Below are 22,150 nucleotides of genomic sequence, written 5' to 3' on the forward strand. Positions count from 1 at the left end.
TATAGAAAAACTTAGATATAATTATATAAAATTAACTTATCTATTTTGGATGGAAAAGTCATCGTTTATTTATTTTAACACTAAATAGTTATACTGATTTCCAGTATGACAAGTTTCGCAAATGGCGACACCCACGCGAGCACGATAAGTCAGCGCCATATGATTAATTTCAAGCATATTAGCTCGCCTTATAGCTAAAATGCATCGGAATCTGTATCAACAAGCCGTGCGTATGCATGGTTCTGATTTGGCAGCTTTAGTAGAGGAACACCAGGGGGAAAATTTTACTTTTATTTCTGGCTTGAACGCGGAACCGAGTAATGGAGAGACAGCGGGGGACGGCGAACAGCGGGAATCTGTTGCAAGCAACGCCGAACCTGTCCCGTCGGCAATACAGCGTGGGGGCGCTAGGCTCACTGGTACTCTTCGGGACCTTGTTCAACCCCACATGAACATTGATTCCAGTGCTGAGGAAGGATCATCAAAGTCAGACACTTCTCCTGAAATATTGCCGCTTGGTGTGCCAAGGGAGTTGCACGAACCTTTCAACGAATCCAGCAAAAGTTCAGCGAAGCATAATCATGATAATAGAACAGGAGAAAATCACACTCACACTCTCACTAGCCACCACAACAGCAAAATCGAAGAAAAAACAAGGTAAAGTTAGCTGCAGCTGTACTAGACTACTACTGTAGTGTAGGGCCTAGCACTGTAGCAGAGTGTAGTGTAAACCTACCAGAATTTGGTCACTTAAGGTTTTCTGCAATATTTTTTCAACTAAAATAATACATACAAAATCATATCTACAAGTCACAACAACGAATGTTAAAGTTTAAACTTAATAATATTCTAGTCGCAATCTAGATCTAGACCTATATCAGACTTCTTTTATATATTTCAATTTTGATTCTTCCTAAATTTCAGAAAATACAAAAATAATTTAGATATCTCTATGAATCATGATATTGAACAACCAGAATCCAACTGCTATGCAGTTCGGGAAACCCACTCACAAGGGGGGCCCCTCCTTATAAGTAACCCGTCCCCCCTATAAGTAACCCCGTCCCCCTTATAAGTAACCCCCGGGGCACCCCTTATAAGGAGTCTCCACGCTTTTTTGCAATGCAACGCGAAAATGAAAGGACTGCGGCAATTCGCTTGATTATGTCCATAAAGCTTCACAAGTTTCCTAGTTACTCACGAAATTTGAGCAAAATCGGTTTGAGGCATCATATCTAAAATCATGGATTTAAATGCGATGTCAAACGACCCATGCGAATGCTGAAATGCGAGCGATTACTGGCGTGAGTGTCGCCAGGCGCGGCGGCGCGGCAATGCTTGAGTGCAGACGTGGCGACTCAGTCGTTGGTAACTAGGAAACTTGTGAAGCTTTATGGACATAATCAAGCGAATTGCCGCAGTCCTTTCATTTTCGCGTTGCATTGCAAAAAAGCGTGGAGACTCCTTATAAGGGGTGCCCCGGGGGTTACTTATAAGGGGGACGGGGTTACTTATAAGGGGGACGGGTTACTTATAAGGAGGGGCCCCCCTTGTGAGTGGGTTTCCCGAACTGTATGGCCAGAATTCATTCAGACAATATGTGCGTTCAATGTCATATCAGTGCACTTACAGGGCTACAGGTGTACATTGGCATGTAACGTTAGACTTCTACTGAAATTTTGTTTTTCTTTTGCGTATTTGCGAATGCCATCACAATCTGAGCTTGCAATGAGCCATGAGGTGAAAATCTTGCAGCAGAACGGCATATATCTCGATTTTTTTTTTTGTGTGTGTTTTTTTTTTGTCAACCCTCATTCTTAACACTGGACTTAATGCACTTGTCATTGTAATGACGCACCCCACTACCCCCGGACATGGGTGCGTCATGGTCATTTTTTGACTGACCACACGGGGTTTTTGACGGACACCACAGTCACTTTTTTGACGGACATAACGCTGCAAGTGACGAACACCACAGTCACTTTTTTGACGGACAACACGTTGAAAGTGACGCACACCTCGGTCACTTTTTTGACGGACATCCTCGGTACATTTGACGCACCCCCGTAAATACTGAAATGATTTTTGCATACGTTTTATTCAAGCAATTTCATTTTCTTTTGGTTCGTACACATAATTTGTAAAAGTTTCGGCAAGTTTCCCTTACCATGTAAGCACCATACCGTCATTCACCGTACATCACGCTGCTGCTACGATATTCCCTACAGTAGTATGTATTCTGTGCATGCAATCCATACAACTGTACATGACAATCACAGTCATGTGTGCAGAATGCGCTGTGTGTGCGCGGCCATTGCTAGTGCGGTGGATGCATACTGCTGCAGCGCAGGTAGGTACACACCACGCCACGGCATTCATATTCCCGCTCGAGTACTGCATAACTACATACAGCCTAGTCGCTGTACGTGGAGATTCGCGCAGCTAACAGCGTCGCGCGTCTGGTCGGGCTATCCCGCGAGCAGGAAATGGCATGCGGCAGGCAGTTCTTCTGCTGCTGTTTCGCAAGGAAAGGTTGAACTAAGTTGTTACATCGCTGAACAGTCCCTGGTTTGAGATTGAGTATGCATGATTTCATGGGTTAGTTGGAGGGAAAATGTAAGGAGAAAGGGTGGCTTTTAAATTCTTTGCTTGCCAGATTCTGGCAAGCATTTTTTCCTCTTATTCCAAAACGCTTCCCGACTTTGATTTTCACTTGTCGCGGGAAAGCGCTCACTGTAACTTCACTCGCGGTATGTGTACTACAGTATCCGGGACTGGTAGCGTGCAAAAATGCGTGCAGTTTTCCATAGCCAAGTAACGTACCATGACGCACCCCTCGGTTCAAAATAATGCGTGTTATTTTCCATAGCCAAGTGACGTACCATGACGCACCCCTCGGTCAAAATTTTGACCAACAATGATGGGATTTTGACGCACCCCTCGGTCAAAAATTTGACGGACAAAGCTGGTAAAATGACGAACACCTGGGTCACAAATTTGACGAACCAAACGAGGAAATGACGCACCCATGTCCGGGGGTAGTGGGGTGAGTCATTACATTGACAAGTGCATAATTCCCACTCGCTTTGGAAAAGTTGTGCCAATTTTGTATTTTTGATAGTGAAATTTAGGATTTTTTTAATGGATTTTTGGAGGTGACTAGAACCCTAAGGGATTTTCCAGTTGTGAATGACAGTGCCACTGTGCCAGTCTGTATGCGTATGTTGTGACAATAGGATATGCTGGCTTGTGATTAGTGATACGTGACCGAAAGATTGGAGTAGTATACAGTACAAGTAAGGCTGTTAAAGGAAAAAAATATATTTACAATCCTGAAATGGTCACTGTGCACAAGTGTTTGCAAAGAATATCTGTGATACACATACATGTATTCTGTCTTTAATATTTCAGCAACACCTTTGCGTCGAGATTGCGCACCTTCATCGCCAAGAAAGCAGATGTCCTCTTTCAGCCTGCTGCAACCCAAGAACGTGACCAGTCACCTTGCGTCGAGGACAGCGAAGATTTGGACTACTATGCCATCCTTCCGCCGGCGGAGCAGTTCATGGAGGTGCCGCCGGACGACGTCCGGAAACGGCTCTTCGAGATCCTCAAGGCGGGGGACATCATCGGCGGATCTATCATCGCCATCAAAGACTTTGGGATGTTCATCCGCGTGCTCTGCCTGTGTGGGCAGGGCTCCCGCTACATCCAGAATTGCGACGTGGTCGGGCTGCTGCCAAAGGGCGAGCTTGGCGACAGGTTCTCGCAGAAGGCCGAGCTGGAAGACTTCAGGGTCATGGATGTTGTGAGATGTCTGGTGGTCAAGGCAGACCCTGTCAATGAGAAAATTATCTTGACCATGAAGAATGACAAGGAAGATAATGAGGCTTATCCACTGGTATGTAGTACACCCCAATCCTTTAACTTGTCCATTCTCTGATGATAACCATTATAAGAAATAACTTAAATTAGCAAATAAAGTAATTTTTTGGATGACTTGGCATGAATATCACGAGCACAATCTAGTGTTTATGGCAGATTTATGAAAGTAGTGTATTAGTTACCAAGATTATGTCTTGTATCAGTCCATCGCAGTTTGTTTAGAATCACATGAAGTATTTGCCAGTGACAGAGATGGAATGTACAGACTGTATGTAAAGCATGGCTCAAGCAAACTGAGAGTTACTGGGCAGATGTTATGTACTAATGCTGCTGCATGTCTGCTTCTCACAGGGCATCGTCAACGAGGGCGCACTTCCCGTCCACTATCGCCGCTCCCAGACCCAGCTGGACACTGGAGAGTCATATGATGAGATGCTGGACAACACACTGGGCTTTGACAACCCATCAAACGTTGCGTATCTTGCTGACATCTTGCACATCGATGACAAGGACCCTCCTTCCCTCATGACAAGTCTGCAGAGGTAAATATTCTTCGTTCATACACAGCTCTGTGCCATCTGAGAGTTCTACGGAAAATGTGGTTTATTTTTTGGGGTCATCCAGCCAGGCTGGTACATGTATGTTGCTGCCATGATGACACAAATGTCTACATTCATTGTTATTTATAGCAAATGAATCTATGATATCAGCAAACTGATGGGTCCAAAGTATCTTAATGTCAAGGATATTCTTCAATAACCTGTTTTAGGTCTGTAAAGATCATTTTGATCCCATCTCACCTTCCACCTCCTGAGGGAGTTTTTTTTTTTTTTTTTTTTTTAAGGCACCACTTGCTGCTGCATCTTATAGACTTTGCTAGCTCCAGAGGCTGTTTGCTACCCGATGGTTTCCATCTCGAAGGAAATGAATAGAAATTGAAATTGAAATTGAAAGTGAAATTGATGTTCCCACCAAACAGTGTAATCTTCTTACTACCTTTGTGTATTGATTCCCATAACTTTATACTTCCAGCTCAAAGTTCCCAGTGGAAGAACATGCAGAGGCCCTCAGGAAGTGGCAATCTCACAAGTGGTCCATGGAAAGGTAAGCAGGTAGCAGACCAAAGCATGAAGGCTTCAGTTAAATGGATGGTACAGTTTCAGTTGAGGTGGACTTCAGGTTTCCAACTTCTTTTTATGCCTCCGCCACGAAGTGGTGCTGGAGGCATTATGTTTTCGGGTTGTCCGTCCGTCCGTCCGTCCGTCCGTCCGTCCGTCCGTCCGTAATGAATTTTGTGGCAAGTGTAACTAAAAAACCGTTTGAGGTATCCTAATGAAACCTGGCGTGTGTGTGTATTAGGGGGTGAAGTTGTGCCTATCAACTTTTGGGTGCACATGCTCAAGGTCAAAGGTCAAGGTCAAATACGTAAAATTTCACTATTTCCTCCATATCTATGCATTGCCTGAAGAAATTTTCTTGAAACTTAGTGTATACATGTATTACCCAATTAAGATTCTCTGGTGAAAGTTTGAGGTCATGAGGTCAAAGGTCAAAAGGTCAAGTAAAAATATTAAAATTTCACTTTTTTCTCTGTACCTTGGAAATCGTTCAAGGTATCTTCATGGAACATAGTATATATACATGTACTGACTGGCAGTGATTATCTAGAGAATTTAGGGTTCATGGGGTCAAAGGTCAGGGGTCAAAGGTCAAAGGTCAAGGGAACACTTCAAAATTTTACTATTTCCCTCATATTTATGCAATGCCAGCAGGATTTTTTTTTTTTTTACACTTGGTGTATTCATGTATAACCCAATAGAGATTCTCTGTTAAGTTTTTTTTTTCTTTTTTTGCCTAAAGGTCAAAATGTCAAAGATCAAGTGAAAGTGCTGAACTGTTTCCTTCATATCTAAGAAATGGTTCAAGTTATCTTGAAACTTATTACATATTTATGCATGTTCTGCCTGACTGATTATCTTAATATGAATTTTAGGGTCAAAGGCCAGATGAAAATTACAACAATTTACTATTCAATACCTAAATTGCACTTTTTCTCCATACCTTGAAAATTACTCAGTGCATAAACTTATGAATGGATCAAAGTCAAGTTAAAGTTCTTAAATCTCCAAATACATGCTCTCCTATTCATCCAATTAAACCTACGTCAAGGAAGGTGAACATTCAACACATTTGTGACAAAATTGTCATTTTAATATTTTGCCAATTTTGTGAAAATGTAATCACAAATTGTCCACATGTACTATAGACCTATTAGGAGAACCATGCATTATGGCGGAGGCATACCAATCGCCATAGCGACATTTCTAGTCGGAGTTCTAAGAGGAGTTCAGAGTTTATTTGATGAAAATTGGTTTTTAGATAGCTGAGATATCCAAAACAAAGCAATCCTGATAAAAGATGGGACCCACCTTTTATTAGGATCACTTTATTTTACTTGTGTTTTGGATATCTCAGCCATTTCAAAAAAGATTTTCATCAAATAATCTTTGAATTCCTCTTAGAATTGTATGCTCTTTAATATTTCATGAATGATTTGTGGTTATATCGCACAAAGTTAAAATCTTAATCCCCAATTCAGCCAAAACTGTACCATCCCTTTAAAAGGAGCTACATGTGTTTCTGCAGACATTTGAAACTGATGACAAACTTTGTGTGATGCTGCAAGCAGGTATACTCCAAGTAGTAGTGGGTACATGTAGATCTGATAGATGGCTCAGAGGTTAATGAAGTGGTTGGGAAGTGTGCTCAGACAAAGAGTTATGGCAGAATGATGATCCATAGAATACCTATTGCAATTGTAGTTTGAGGACAGTAGTCATTATTTGCTAGACCTCTTGTTAGCCAAAAAAAGTAATGATATGAAAAGGGCACTTGCAGCAGAAGTGCTTGTGTTCTGCTGTGTCTTGCATACATGCACGTTTAGCAGCAGTCAATATATTTTTAAGCTTCTGTTTGTATTCACCGTGCATTCTACACCTTGTATATCCTCAGATGTTCTGAAAAAACCCCCAACAAAATCTAGTTGTCTTTAACAATCAATACACAAACTAGAGATAATTAGCTGAGTGTGTAAATGCATACATAGGCCTAAGCAGTATTACAGATAATAATGAGCTGTAACTGTGTGCTGCAATTTTTAAGCCATATATATATATATTCCTGGTCAATTGTCGGATTGTGACTATGATATACAGCTTCATAATTTGATGTTGCATCTGCCACTGGTTGTACTATTCCTGTCCTTCCTGTACCTGCCCCCTCATCTTGCTGGCAGAAATATGTTGACAAAATGACAGTCTTACACTAACATTTTGTGTGCCCGTATGCATATACTTAATCATTACATGATGTACGAAATTTCCAGAAGTTGTTAAATGTCACAATTGAGATATTGGAATATGTTTTGGCTGTACCCATGTACCTATGTTTCACACACAACACTTTTGAATGCTATGAAGAGATTGCAGAACTGTATTGCTTTGAGCATAGTGTTTTCATCCTGACCATGTATTCACAGGAAAAGATGACCCAATTTCTCCCTGATTTCTCCGAAAATTTTGAAGCAACACACCAGGATGACAGCGTCTAGTTGTCATTGAAGAGTGGCTTTAATTGCCATATTGTTGTATGCATGTTTCCTTTTACTCTGCTGCAGTGTTGCCAGAGGTGTGGAGCACTTCAAGGCCAGCAGACACATCGAAGCCATGCAGCAGCTGAACCGAGCCCTCGAGATTGACCCAGAAAACGTGGAGGGACTCGTCGCAAGAGGAGCTCTGTAAGAATCTCTTGCCTTATCAGTGGCCAATCCAGGAATTCCGCAAAGGGGGGGGGGGGGGGGGGGGGGGGGGGGGCGCAAACAATATTTCTGATGCTACTTCCGGATTTTATCTCATTTTTTTTCTTTTGTTTTCTTTTGTTTTGACAACAAATAAAGAGGGGGGGGGGGCACGCCCGATACGCCCCCCTCTGGATCCGCCACTGCTTATGCTTTGGTCTTCTGCATGTTCTGGACTCTTGGGCCGCATTTGAGCACTCAGAAGCAAACCAAAGCGCACTAATCTATTATCTATAATCAGCATTTGAGCTCTCAGTATGGAACGGTACACTGTAGCAGTGTTTCAGTGCTCCTGTAGCACGGGTTTGGTATGGTACATTTTAGGAGAGTGCTTGAATCCACCCAAGTTCTTCCTCTGTACTTGTGCAGTTGTCATGTTTTCTTCTTAGGAGCAAAAAATATATTCGTCTGATGCATGTTGGTTGTTCGATTCATTGCAAGGACTCCTAACTTAGCTATCAAACAACTAATGTTGACTTTGGAATAAATTGTATCTGTTTTGAAGTTTGTCAAAGCCTTAAAAGGATTTTGCATAAACACCAAATATGTACACCAAACAAGAACTTATGGTGCAACGCAATAGGTAGTGCTGGATAAGTAAATTACACTGAACATGTTTGACAGACTCGTGCCATGCCAGAGTACAGTTGTAGTACTCACCAATGCCAGGAAGACATGAAGCATATTAGCACAGATTGAACACTGATCTTGTAATGACAAGTTTTGATAGCACCCAGCAAACACAGAGTAGAGAAAGCAAACGCTGTTTATGTTGCAGTGAATCACAGTGTTGATGTGACCTTTAATGGGAACTCTCTTAAAACCTGACTTGAAATGTCACTTCCTCAAAGCACCAATAAAGTGTTTTTTGTTTTGTTTTGTTTTGTTTAAGTACAAAATAACATTTTTGCTTCATTAAAAAGTGGAAGAAACTTTCCGGGACACCCTTAGTTCTGTAATTTCTAGTCAGTTTAAACTGGTAACAGTTTTCTCTGGTCTCGCTATGTCAAACCTAAGCATGCAGAAAACAATATAGTACATTGTTCATTTTACTAATTTGATAGATTGATGGAGTATAATCCTTCAATCTTAATTCATTATATCACTCATGATCAATTAATGTTTCATGCTCTTCTCTCTTCATCTTTCTTGTTTGTTTGTTTGTTTGTTTTTTCACTTTTAGATATGCTAATCAGGATAATCTTTCTAAGGCCATCAAGGATTTTGCTGAGGCCCTCCGGTTGAAACCATCCCATAAGAATGCCAACAAATACATGTGTGAAACGCTATTCGAGAAGGGGAAGCAGTAAGTATCTTGGAGGCTGATCTGGGTACATAATGAGGTTGATTTAAAGGACAAGTCCACCTCCATATACACGTTGGTTGAGAAACTGCAAAATATTCGGCGTATACAGTATATTAAGGATAATATTATTCCCCCTGCGTTCTGAAAGAGGCAAGTCAAGTGCTCTTTTATTATACGAGAAAAGTGAAAATATCTTGTATTTTCTTGATATTTTCTTTATATCATTCCATGCTTGTGACATCAAAAGCTGCAGTAGTCTTCTCATCCAGCAACGGCGTCATTGAAACTTCAAAAATTCATAACTTTTGAATGGATTTTCTCAAACTTTCACATGCTAGCCTGGAACCATTAAACTGCACATTACTTGAATATGAGACCATTCCGAAGCTAATGATTTTCACACAACAATAGATATATAATGTACTCTTAAATGAATCCCACAAGAATTGGAACAATCATCCCCCAGCATTCCCACTGATTCCCACTGATCAGTTACTAGCCATCCCCTTTAAGTACAATTTTTGATTACCCTTATGTTTCATGGAATGTCTATCATACCTAGCACAGTATCTCAGGTATTTTCTAAAGCTTCTGACATTTTAACCAGAAATCATCAAATGGTATTTGGGAATTTAGAGGATGGTGGGGTCGGCGTTGCGAGTTTTTTGTATTAACATGTATACAACTTCATGTAGAGATGCAGATATATTTAACTAGCAAATAGAAACTAGTGACTCTAAATGTGGTAGATCCTTCCATTCTTGCTCAATATAGTCGCAGAAGGAGGCCCGCTGACAAGTTTTCACTTTTTAGCTCACCTGAGCCAAAGGCTCAAGTGAGCTATTGCAATTATATTTTATAGCTCTTCGTCCGTCGTGCGTCGTCCGTCATGCGTCGTCCGTTGTGCGTCGTCCAGCGTCCGTCGTGCATAAACTTTTTACATTTTCATCTTCTTCTTGAGAACCCCATGACTGATTTCCAACAAACTTGGCAGGTAGTATCCCGAGGGGGCTAGGATCTCAATTTGTTCAAATGGGCACCATGCCCCACCTAGGGGGCCCGAGTGGGGCCCAAACCCCCCAAATTTAAGGAATCTTAAAAAATATTCTTCTCTAGAACCAGAAGTGATAGAGCTAAGTTAATACTATGAGTTAGTACATTGATGACTGTAGTTTCAACTTTGTTCATGGCGGAATCAGGGGTGCCTCCCTTGGGACCCATGGAGGGGGTGGGGGTCCTAATGGGGCCCAAATTGTACATTTTCATCTTTTTCTTGAAAGTGCCATTATTAATTTTCACCAAACTTGGTAGGTAGCATCCCTAGGGGGGTAGAATCTCATTCCCGTCAAATGGGCACCATAACCCGCCTGGGGGCCCCAGGGGGACCTAAATTGGGGCCTAAATTGTACATTTTCTTTATTTCTTGAAAATGCCATGATGAATTTTCACTAGACTTGGCAGGTACTTTTAGCATCCCTAGAGGGATAGATTCTCAATTCTATCAAATGGGCACCATGCCCCACCTGGGGGCCCCGAGGGGGGCCCAACCCACCCCCAGTAAAGAATCTTTAAAGATTTTTTCTATAAAACCAGAAGTGATTGTTTAAAAAGTTAATACATTGAGTCAAAATATTGATGACTGTTGTTCCAAGTGTGTTCATGGCAGAATCAGGGGTGTTCCCCCCTCCCCATTGGGACCCAAGGAGAGGGATGGGATGTGGGTCCAAATAGTGATGTAAATTGTGCATGTTCAGAATCGTTGAAAACCCCTTTGTGAATATTCACAAAACTTGACAGGTACATGTAGCATGCTAGGTCAAGATCTCAATTTGTTCACTTGGGGGACCCAAGGGGGCCAAATTCCCCCCCCCCCCCCCCCCCCCCGCCCCCACCCCAACATTAAGGAATATTTACTATTCTTCTCTAGAACCTGAAGTGATAGAGCAAAGTTACTTTGAGTTTGTACATTGATGACTGTAGTTCCAAGTTTGTTCATTGCGGATCCAGGTCTGCCCCTCCAAGTTTCCAATGTTCTTAGGTAAGAGTGTGCAAGAATGCATGGAAGGTGAACTTGCAATACTCAGGTGAGCGCGTGACCCCCGGGTCTCTTGTTCACTTTGCTTCTTTCCTTCCTTGCGTGATATTCTCACTTTGTTTATTCCATTAAGTGTAAGCACAAAACAAGTTTTGATTGCCAGTGACCCATTTCATTGTGAGTGTGTTTGTATGTGTGCGTGCGTGTGTGTGTGTGTGTTTTAGGCTGCCATCAATTATCGAGCACCTGCTCAGGATGGCAGAGACCTGCCTTTATATTTTTTTCTCTTTAATTAAAATTAATTTTTCTGTTGACTTCTGCAACTTCTATGTATTTGTTCAAATATTTCGAATACTATGACTTATATACTTCATATTTATTATGTACATTTCTGTTCAAATGTATTGTTGTTTTATGTATAATTTTCATGCAGAAATAAAATCAAACTGAACCTGAAACTGAAGTTCCCTACCCCTTGCCTGAAACTAAAGATTGTGGATGTGTTGACGTGTTATAAGGGACAAGCTAATTTTGCTATAACACACACTTCCCACGGAAATTTGCCCCTACCTGAGTATATTTGGGACTAGTCTTCAGCAGGTTAACAAGCCATGAGAATTTGGTGTTTTGTTTCTTGCTACCAGATGTGAGGAAGAAAATGACCGGGAGAAGGCCATAGAATGCTACCAGAGTGCCCTGGACCTGAATCCAGACTTTGAGGAGGCCCGGACCTGTCTTCAGAAACTCACCAAAGTGTCACGACGGGTGAGTTCTGTAGGAAGGGTTATACAGAGAGAGAGGATGAGAGAAACGAACAAACAAAGAATGATGGAAGTATTTCATGTGCAGTCCAACCTGGATTATCTGGCTGTCTCTTATCTGGACTTCTTTATCATTCAGACATGTTTAAGCAGTGAAGATGGAAAAAAAAAACAACAACAAAGTGATTTCAAACTCTATTAACCTTAACTAGGCCGGGCTATTTAGGTAGTTGATAGAGCCGGGGGGGCCTCCCAGGCCCCCCCTCCAGATCTCGGCCGTCGACCGCGCGATCGCAATGAAAATTGGCACACACATTGCCTATGATGTAATCTAAAATACCATGAAGTTAATTTTTCAAAAAATTAACATTTATGCGAAATTATGCTAATTTATGCGTAATGATGCATGAAATCAGACTATTTGGTATAAATCACAAAATAGAGCTCAAAACAGGCACCTTTTTTGTGTAAATATTCTTTTTAGTGTCCTTAGCAAATGTAATTTTAAAAAAATTGTGATATCAGAAAAAATTCTGAAGTATTTTATTGTTTTTTGAATTATGTATTTCTTTGCTTTTTCGACTTTACATAAATGTATGTTTTCCATTGTTTTTTCGATGAAATTTGTCTGCGACATTGCTCCAAACAAGAAAATATGTTATTCATTGATTTTAATCGATAAAACACCAAAATAATGGTGTTTTGTGAAATTTGCCTGTAAGCACAGTTTGCATTGAAATTGTACACGAATTCACGTTTTTGAGCAATTTTTGGTCTGACATACATGTACATATATGCGTAACTTCGGAACCGCGCGCCCGGGCGTCGCAAATTTGGTGTCAAAAGATGTGGGAGACTCAAAAGAAAAAAGTCATGAAACGTCGCGGCGATAGCTTTTTGCGATTGCGATACATCGTGTGGAACGTCGAGGGGGGGCCTCAGAGGCCTCCCCCCCAGCCAAGTTAGGGTTAAAACTCCCACAAAACTCCCGCAATTCCCAACAGAGTTAACATACATTCACACTAACTTTTCATTGTGAGGAGACATGATCAGAAATGTATATTTAGAAACAAAATATTCAACATGAGGACCAATAACTGACTCTAATTTTTAGCAGGCCTGTATAGATTACTCCACTGTTGCCATGTACGCCACCTACTTAGCTACCACTAGATTGGCAGCTGCATGTATACATGTGTACAAATCGCTTATCCAGATGGGTGCTGGTCCCAACATTGCTAAAAAACAGAGGTTGGACTGTATGTATATCTTCATCATTTGCCACCTTGTTAGCCAAAGGCTCATGTGAGCTATTGTGATTGCTCTTCGGCGTCCATAGTGTGTCGTTCTTCGTGTGTAAATTTTTTACATTTTCACCTTCTTCTTGAAAACCCCAGATCCCCCTAATTTAAGGAATCTTTACAAATCTTCTTCTCCAAAACCAGAAGTGATAGAGCCAAATTAATACTATGAGTTAGTACATTGATGTCTGTAGTTTCAAGTTTGTTCATGGCGGATCCATGGGTGCCCCCTTGGCGCCCTGGGGAGGTCCAACCCCCTCCCCCATCAAATGAAAGAACATTTAACAATCTTCTTCTCTGGAACCAGAAGTGATAGAGCTGAATTAATGCTATAACTTAGTACATTGATGACTGTAGTTTCAAGTTTGTTCATGGCAGAGTCTGGGGTACCCCTCTTTGTTCCAAATGGGGACCTAAATTCCTTTTTGAGAATGCACTATCAAATTTTCTCCAAACTTGGTAGGCATTATCGCTTGGGTGATAGAAAATATATCAATACAAATGGGCACAATTCCCCAAAATCGTTTACCTATTTCCTCTACTTAGTCTGCTCATTCTTTGTTTCCATTTTTTACATCTATGTCTTTCTCTTTCAAACCTCTTATCTTATTCTATTCTGCCCCTCATATATCCTAGATCTACCATGTATCTATCTGTCTATCAACCTAAACTATTATGCAGCCAGCCCTCTGTACTACATTCTTTGAATGCTCCATACCTAAAGTTGTTTTTCTCAAGTATCTTTTGGTATAAAAAAAACTAAGCATTGCTTCTATATATTCTTTCTCGTGGATGTGATGGAAAAAAAAAAATCGACACACCTACGACTCCATTACTTTTCGAAAAACTCAAAGCAGGTGTGTGAGTTGTGTTCTGTGTACCAACCACAAAGGTATTTTTGCATGTCACTGGAAGGCAGTATTCTTATTCTTTATAATTTTTGTGGCCCAAAAAATAAACTAAGTGGTCTACAAAGAAAGTAAGTTTGATTATTCATTGTGAATTCTAGCTGCCCAATCGGGCCAAGAGATAGCCTTATGGAGAATTTGGTGGTCGTTCACTTAGTACTGACCCCGGGCCACCAGGCAGGCTATCGCTAATGTCAAGTCCTATCATCTTGTGTAAGGAAGATTTGTCAATCAGTCATGTGTATTTCTTTAAAAAAGAAAAATGAAGAAAAAATCTGAAGTGGATGATAAAGTGTGAAACTTTTACTGAAAGATGGTTTCCTTCTTCCTTTTCTGTGCGTTGCGAACTCCCAATGATATTTGGCTTCTGAAATGTCCTGCCCTCTGCTGCCTTCTGACCATACTAAACCAAAAACGACAACCTCCATTTGATGTGTGTGGACATCACCAACAAAATGCAAATAATCAACCTGCTGCATGTCTGACTCATGGGCAATTGCCTTCCTGTAAGTATGATTCTTTGATATATCTTTTTTCATTCAATCCACACCTTTTTAACTTACAATGTTTTGTGGTCCATACATTGCAAACATGGATGCAATGAATCTTTCCACACTTTCTATGTTTTTTTTTCCTTCTACCTTTTGTGATATATTTTCCATAAAATGAATCTTGTTAATCATGTATTTGTATTCATTTCTTTTTTTTGCCTATGTCGTGACTTGTCATACCATTTGATTGAAATTTTTCTCACCTACATGGAAATATTTGGCTAGAAGAAAGCACAAAGTGATGATGAGGATGATGATAATGATGATGTTGAGGTTTCAAGCTCTTCTGAGGAATCCCCAGAGGAGCATATGTCTGCTAAGCAACTCCGAGACATGATAGATGCTGATGATGGTAAGGCATTAGCAAAGAAGAAGAAAAAGAAGAGCAAGGGCGTGAAAGAGGCAGATGGAAAAGGAGACAAAAAGATTCGAAAAGAGAAAAAGAAGATAAAGAAGAGGAAGAAGCAGGTTGAAAGTGTTTCTCCACGTGGTAAAGTTGCACCCAGGAAAAAGGAAGTGTCAAGAACCGAGTCAAGTGACTCTGACAGTGCTTCCTCATATGCAAGTCCTGAGCCCCAGGACAAAAAGACCCCCAAGTCAAGCAAAGTCAGCAAATCTGAAGAACTGAAGAGGGCGGAGAAGACGAGGATGGCTAGTAGGAAGCGTTCAAGGCAGGAGACCGCTTCGCCAGTGAGGAAAAGCCGGAGCAAGACCAGGAGAGCTGACCTTGTCCGCAGAAGTGTGTCTGATTCTTCCACCATGTCATCAACGGATGACGAGAAGGTCAGTACAAAAGAGTCGAAAAAGAGGAAAGGCAGAGAAAAGAGATCTCTGAACAGACAGAACTCCAAGAGAAACAGAGATGAGTCGGATACGTTTTCAAGTGGCTCCTCATCGTCTCCTGAAAATGGCAAAAGTGCAAACAAGAAGCATCAGAAGAAAAAAGGGTCAATCAAAGATGCCTCGGCAGAGAAAAGGAGGAAAGCAAAGGACACAGATGTGTCGTCGTCTTCAAACTCAAACGAAACATCGGAATCCCTCTCTCCATCTCCCAAACGAAAAAAGACAAAGCACTCTAAACAGACCAAGAAAAAGGTCAAGAAAAATATGAAGAGCTTGAAGAAGAGAAACGAAAGTGCCTCGGAAACATCCTCTGGACAAGAAACTGATGCAGAAGAGGTGTCAGCAAAACGGAAAGGTCACAAGAAAAAGAAGAAGAACAAGAAAAAGAAGAAACAGGCAAGGTCTCCTTCTGTATCCGTCGCATCTGGTGAAAGTTCAGAGTCTCTTGAGAGAAAAACATCTGTGGACACAAGAACACAGAAAAGAAGAGAAAAACATAAATCTAGAGATTTAACAGATGAATCACCATCACCACCCTCTGATAGTTCTATGTCGCCCCAAAAGGTTAAGCACAGCAAAGAGGGGAAACGGAAGTCAAAGAGGACTGAACAGTCATCACCAATAAGTGAAAAATCTAAGAGAAGATCAAGGTCTGTTTCTTCAGGTAACCAAGACGTATCATATGAAAAGATCCAAGAATATAGTATGAGTGAAGTCAAACTAGGCAAGAAGCGTTCCAAATCCAGTGATATGTATGCACTGAGTCTGCAAGAGCACTCCAAAAGAAAGTCATCACCAGATCCTGAAACTAAATCACTCAAAGGGCAGAAGAAAAAACATTCCAAGCATTCAAAGCATTCTTCTGATTCCGGGTCAGAGAAACAGGAAGGTAAAGTTGACAAGATCACAGAATATCAGCAATCACTCTCACCAGCCAAAGACAAGTCCAAAAACAGAGAAAAGAAGAGCAAACCAAAAGAGGATGAAGTGAAATATGAATATAAGAGGAGTGGCAGCAGGAGTGAACATTTGGAAAACAAATCAGATAGGTCACACCACTCAACAGAGAGGCATTCACCGAAGGATAAAGCAGAGGACAAAAAGAAACGGAAATCTGAGAGTGTTTCATCAAGATCGAAATCATCTTCTCCTGTTAGGAAGGTTGACAAGACAAACAAAGGTGTTGAGTCAGAGAGTGTACCCAAAAGCAGGGATGGCATCCATGAAAGCAAACAAAAAAGGTCCAGAGTGTCTAGGTCTAAATCTCCCAAATCTAAAGAGCAGGAGTCCCCAAATCATGAAACACCAGCCAGGGACAGGAAAAGGAAACGGGATGAGTCTTCCAAAATGCAACCAGTGTCCCCAGGAAGGACAAGGTCTGAAAGAACATCAAAGGACTCAGGAGAGGCTGAGGTATCTGAAAAACAGCACAGAAGAGATTCTAGAGAGAAAGCAGAAATTAAGGAGAGATCAGCATCATCAGAGAAAAGTAGAAGCCGTTCACAATCTGCTGACAAAAAGCCATCACACTCACCACGAGACAGGAAGAGGAGGGACAGTAGGCGTAGTCCATCTCCCGTCGGTGAGAGCAGCCGGCCGAGTTCCCGGGAAGAGAGGGGTGTCAATAGAAGGTCTAGAAATTCTAGGAGCTCTTCAGTTGATCAAGCAGAGAGGCGTCGGCAGTCAAGAGCAGATGACAGAAGAGAGTCAGAAAGGAAGAGGTCAATAGGCAGTGAAAGGAGTAAAAGTCGAGAGCGTGACAGGGATACGGCAAAGGGAGAGGCCAACAGGGAAAGTGCTAAAGAGAGACGTCATTCTGACGAAAGGAATCGTGGAAGATCTGAAGATAGGGACAGGCGGAGATCAAATGATAGCAAAGGTAGAGACTTCGATGAAAGACGAAGGTCATTGGATGATATGTCCAATGACAGGGACAAAGTGAGAGATGAAAGGGACAGGGATAGGAAGAAATCAGATCAGGAAAGTCACAAAAGAGAGAGATCCAATGAAAGAAGAGGAAATTCTAGGGACAGAGAAGTAAAGCCAAAGGACACCACAGAATCAAAGAAAAGAGAGAAGCCTGAGGAAAGAGACTCTAAGAATGCTGAAAAGAGTGTAGACAAGAAAGGCAGTGGAAGCAGAGGAGTGCTTGAAAAACAAACTTCTAAAGAAGGTACAGCAGTGGCGGTCTCTGAAATTCCAGTTCCTCCCGATAGTGAAGCAAAACCTCCCGCCAAGAAAGATCTGACACCAATACAATATGTAACTTCAGGCTCTTGTAAGGATGAAATCATTAAGGTGAAGAGCAAGTGGGACACTGATAGTGAAGATGATGATGATGCTTCTGGAAATGTCCAGGGCAGAAAAAGAGGGGGTGGGGGAGGAGGAGGAGGAGCCTTAACTAGTCATGGATCACAAAACCAATCCTCTCAGTTCACAGGAAGTAATGCCAGTAATTATGGACAGGGTTCAGGAGGGTATCGGAGACATGACAATTACCATTGTGATCAAAAGGGGACACCTCCCACAATAATCAGCAACCTGTTACAAGTAGGAGAAATCAGTAAGAGTCTATGCTGCATGGGATGTTTCTGTTCCCACTTTTACAATGCTCCTCTTCGACTAAGAGGGGGTTGTGCAGCTTCTCCACCCAAACTGGAGCCAGACCAGATGGATTCAGACTTGTCATGCAGCTCGACCGGTGCAGCTGATTCGGACAATGATTTGACGGCAGATCACTCTGAGGGGCAGGCTAAGGGAGAGAATTACAGGTCATTATCTTCGTCAAGTGACAGAAGTTCAGTGAGCAAGAAGCGACTCAGACGTTCATCTAGGAGTCGTAGTGACAAATCTGACAGGAGTTCTGATGACACATCTTCATCATCTAGAAGCAGTTCAAGATCTTCATCTAGGTCTTCTATCTCTGACGATTCTACAAGCAGGAGCAGCAGCAGTAGCAGAAGTTCCGGGAGCCATTCTTCAACGACATCATCACGCTCTTCATCTCCACATGTTGAGGCAAGCTGTGATTCCATGCCAAGTCGAGAAGAAATGTCTGATTCACACTCCTCCAACTCAGATTCCGGCAGTGACGGTGCCTATGCACTGTTTGAAAGCTGGGAGGATTACATGGATAGTAAGGGACATTATGTTGCTAAAGAGTTGTCACATGAGCAAAGTCATGACTCACAATTGCATGACAAGGGGAAAACAAAAACAGCACCTCGAGAAACAAATGCAGGGAAGCAAGGAAGGGAGGGATCTGGTAAAAAAACACTAGATAGTAGTAGCCCAAAGGAATTACATCAACGAGAAAAGCAGAACACTGCCAGAGGTACTAAACACATACACAGCAGGAGAGATGACCATGAGAAATCACGTTTAAGTGAAGGAGAACCCATGAAACGTTCAACGGATGATAGAGAAAGACCCACCAGTCGTACTTCAACGTTAGCTGATGATGATAAAAGGGGTAGAAATGTTCCTGCAAACCCCTTGAAGCGGTACCATGAAGACACCAGGGCTTTTCATCAAACATCCTCTGGTGCTAGGAGAAAAGATAACAGCGACTATAACCCAGAGAAAAGTGGTTACAGTGACAGATACATGGCCAGAACTGAAAGAGAGAGAGAATTCTATCAGGAACAGCTCCCTGGGCATTATCCACAGTACCCATCCACAGAAGATCGAAGCAGCAAGGGTAAGAGTGAAGGAGAGTATCACTCAGAGAAAAGTTATCACAGAGACAGATACATGGGCAGAACTGAAAGAGAGAGTGAATACCATTGGGAACGCAGCTCTGGGCGCCATTCAGAGTATCACTCCAGAGAAGACCGAGGCTACTACAGACAGTCCAGGCATTACAGAGGCAGTCACGACACGACGAGGCACAGGAGGTACTATGAGAGCCAGAGGGGAGGGAGGAGGGAGCGGTTTTGGAAGAGGGATGACGATGACTGGGGTAGAGGGGTGAAAGAGGTCAAGGAGAGTAGTGTGTTTTATGGTCTCGTTACCCAGTCAAGAGATAGCCTCATCTCACAGCTGTACAGTTTATCCTCCAAGAACTCGGAACCACTGTCTCAAAGTTGTCACAAGTATCGCCAGTGGTGGCTTTGACGCAAAATCAGTAATAAATGTTCAATTTGACACTGTGAATGTTTGCTTGTTATTGACTTCATAATTTGGTTGTACATGTACTCTTTAACGGATTTCCCACTTGCATGAAATATAAGACTATTACGATCAGCTGCGAAGGACTCTAATACACTGGGCAAGGTCCACAAAGTTGAACTCCCACTGATACTTTATCAGTCATGTGTTTTGCCCCAAACAGTAAGTTATTATGTCTGTTCATTCTGGGAAAAACAAGTTTGGATGACTTGCATGTATCATAGGTTTTTCACGTAGCTCACAACTTGCATGCGAGAAAATGCATTGGAACAGTCACCACATGCTCTGGGTTATATGGGCCATTTGGAGTACCCAGTGGATACTGTGCAAAGTCATCTGGTGAAAGGCAATACCTTATGCAGGGCTTGACATTAGCAGTAGCCCCGTGACCCCGGGCCACTAAGAATTGATGTCAGGCCACCAAATTTCCCCAAAGTTTATTTTTGGGTGGCCTGGTCTGGCATCTAAGATTCAAAATGAATTGTTATATTTCCTTTTATTTGGGGTTAATACATTTCTTTTTCGGGCGACCAACATTTGGTATAAGAAGATTTAAGTCCAGAACAGGCCACCAGGGGAAAAAAGGTAGTGTCAAGCCCTTCCTTGTATCAGTAGAAACTCTTTTCTGCAGCCCTGCTATTAAAGGCAACTTCCTCTGTCTCTATTTGCTATTGGTTGCTGATGTTATAGAATACTGTAGAAATTAACGAAGGACTTTTTTTTTTACCCAAGTTCCCACTGAATCAAGAAAGAAGTAAATTCTCACTGGCAACATTCCATGATTGTTTCTAGAAGCCTAGTTTGTCAGGAAGTGAAACATCTTTTTACGACCTTAGGGCATATGATATGTGTACTTGAATTTTTTTTGATATATGGTAGAAAAAGAAAGCGAGTAATGTGCAGAATACCATGTCATGCTCAATAGAGATCCAAATGATATCTTGGATTGCTGTTGGTTGTACCTATTGGATGCAATGTTGTTATTTTCATTTCATACAGATATAGATTATTTGTGCAAAGTAATCATGTTTCTGTGAGCAATAATTTACTGTCTTTTTCAATGTCTATTCTTTGTATTGAGATAACACACATGTTACATATTAAAAATATGTAAATGTGAAGTCCATGTCTGCACAAATTCCTTTTGAAATTTGCCAACTAGCCACATTTGTTTTCTGTAAGGCTGGCATGCATGCAGAGTTTGCTAAGACTGTGTGAACACAATACAATGGTTGTGACATAATTGTCCATTGTATCTATACCTGCCAGAGGTTTCATGCCACTGTATTGTGAATATGTCAAACAATAAGCAAATATGTTGATGCCAACAGTCATATGCTGTTTATCTCAGCTAAAATATGTAATATGTGGTAGTAATAATTTTGATGTTTTCATATATTTACCTTTCAAGTGGTACCATAGGAACTTTGATTTGTAATTCTTGTACAATGTACTGACTGTACAATGTAGTCACAGTTGAAAACTGTGTCTCTTGACTGTCTTTAACCTTTATTTTTAGGCATCTGTATTTCAATTAACACTAGTATGTTTGAGACATTATGAAGGGCATGTATTGGTGCTCATTACATTATCATTTGACCATTGGTGCAGCCTTTGTAAAGTAGTACTTGTACTTTATTTTCAGACACCTGTCAGAGAGATTTGTTTATCTGTCACCCATTTGTTTTCAATGTGTTTTTCCTACACCCACATTTAAATAACGCAGAAGCTATTTCAAGGAACTTACCTAGTGTCTGATAGACACCGTCAGAAACACTCATGGCGAAATGATTATATTGGTGTTCACTGCCACAGGAGAAGGCTGTAATGTCTTCATGCATAATGCCAATTTTGATTTTATTTCCAATCCACAGAGGCATTTCTTATAAGGGACTTCTTCAGTCGTAAATCAGTTCCATGATTATTCTTTCAAGCACATGATTAATGTACACTTAGCCATTTTAAAGAATATACTATGTAGTGACTTTCATGTCAAGTGCACAACCTCCAATTATTATAGTCATGGAATTTTGCTCTCTCATGTAATTCAGTTCACGTTCTTGATTCTACAACAAACTCACATGCCTGTGTTTCTCTCATCAGATTTCAAGTAATCTTTCAAGCTTCCAAAAAAGTAGCTAAATCTGTGTGATAGAATTTCTCTTCATGGTTCATTTTTTGACTTGGCAAAGGTAGTATAAAGAAACAGGTTGAGGAAATTTCCCCAAAAATGTTGTTACATGCGCTCTTGCTCATATTAGACATTGAAGTGAATAACTGCTACTCTCAAATGAAAGTCAATTATATTTCAAAGTATGGTTGGTAGTGTAAATGATGTGTCATATACTCAGTACACTCTGTATTCAAAAACAAGCAATCTTTCTGGTCTCTTGGTCATTACAATGAAGCCTGATCCTGCCCCGAAGCACTACACTCCCCTGGCATTGATAGAGTTAAAGCACCGAGTTGAATTGCGATGAATTCAAAAGAGTTAAGCTCCAAAGTGCTGTTGCTAGAGCATGATGTGCGAGTTC

At 41.3% G+C, this 22,150-nt stretch overlaps 1 protein-coding gene across 1 annotated transcript; it reads left to right on the forward strand.

Annotated features, from left to right (window-relative positions):
- The first annotated feature begins 199 nt into the window (after positions 1-199).
- On the forward strand, positions 200-19,562 carry LOC139716706 (uncharacterized). Its single transcript, XM_071628236.1, has 8 exons — positions 200-657; positions 3,412-3,901; positions 4,237-4,427; positions 4,918-4,989; positions 7,562-7,681; positions 8,925-9,047; positions 11,727-11,856; positions 14,853-19,562. The coding sequence occupies exons 1-8, from the start codon at positions 200-202 to the stop codon at positions 19,560-19,562; spliced, it is 6,294 nt and encodes a 2,097-aa protein (XP_071484337.1).
- Positions 19,563-22,150: the final 2,588 nt, after the last annotated feature.

Source organism: Diadema antillarum, unplaced genomic scaffold, assembly GCF_040938485.1.
Source record: "Diadema antillarum isolate AM-2024a unplaced genomic scaffold, OU_Dant_1.0 scf00000069, whole genome shotgun sequence".
In the NCBI taxonomy this organism is placed as follows: Eukaryota; Metazoa; Echinodermata; class Echinoidea; order Diadematoida; family Diadematidae; genus Diadema; species Diadema antillarum.

Excerpts from the sequence above, each read along its gene's own strand:
- LOC139716706 (XM_071628236.1), top strand. The coding sequence starts at position 200 with ATGCATCGGAATCTGTATCAACAAGCCGTGCGTATGCATGGTTCTGAT. Across the intron at positions 7,682-8,924 it reads CTCGTCGCAAGAGGAGCTCT|ATATGCTAATCAGGATAATC; the intron begins GTAAGAATCTCT and ends TTTCACTTTTAG. Across the intron at positions 11,857-14,852 it reads TGTCACGACGGGTGAGTTCT|GATGATGATAATGATGATGT; the intron begins GTAGGAAGGGTT and ends AGTGATGATGAG.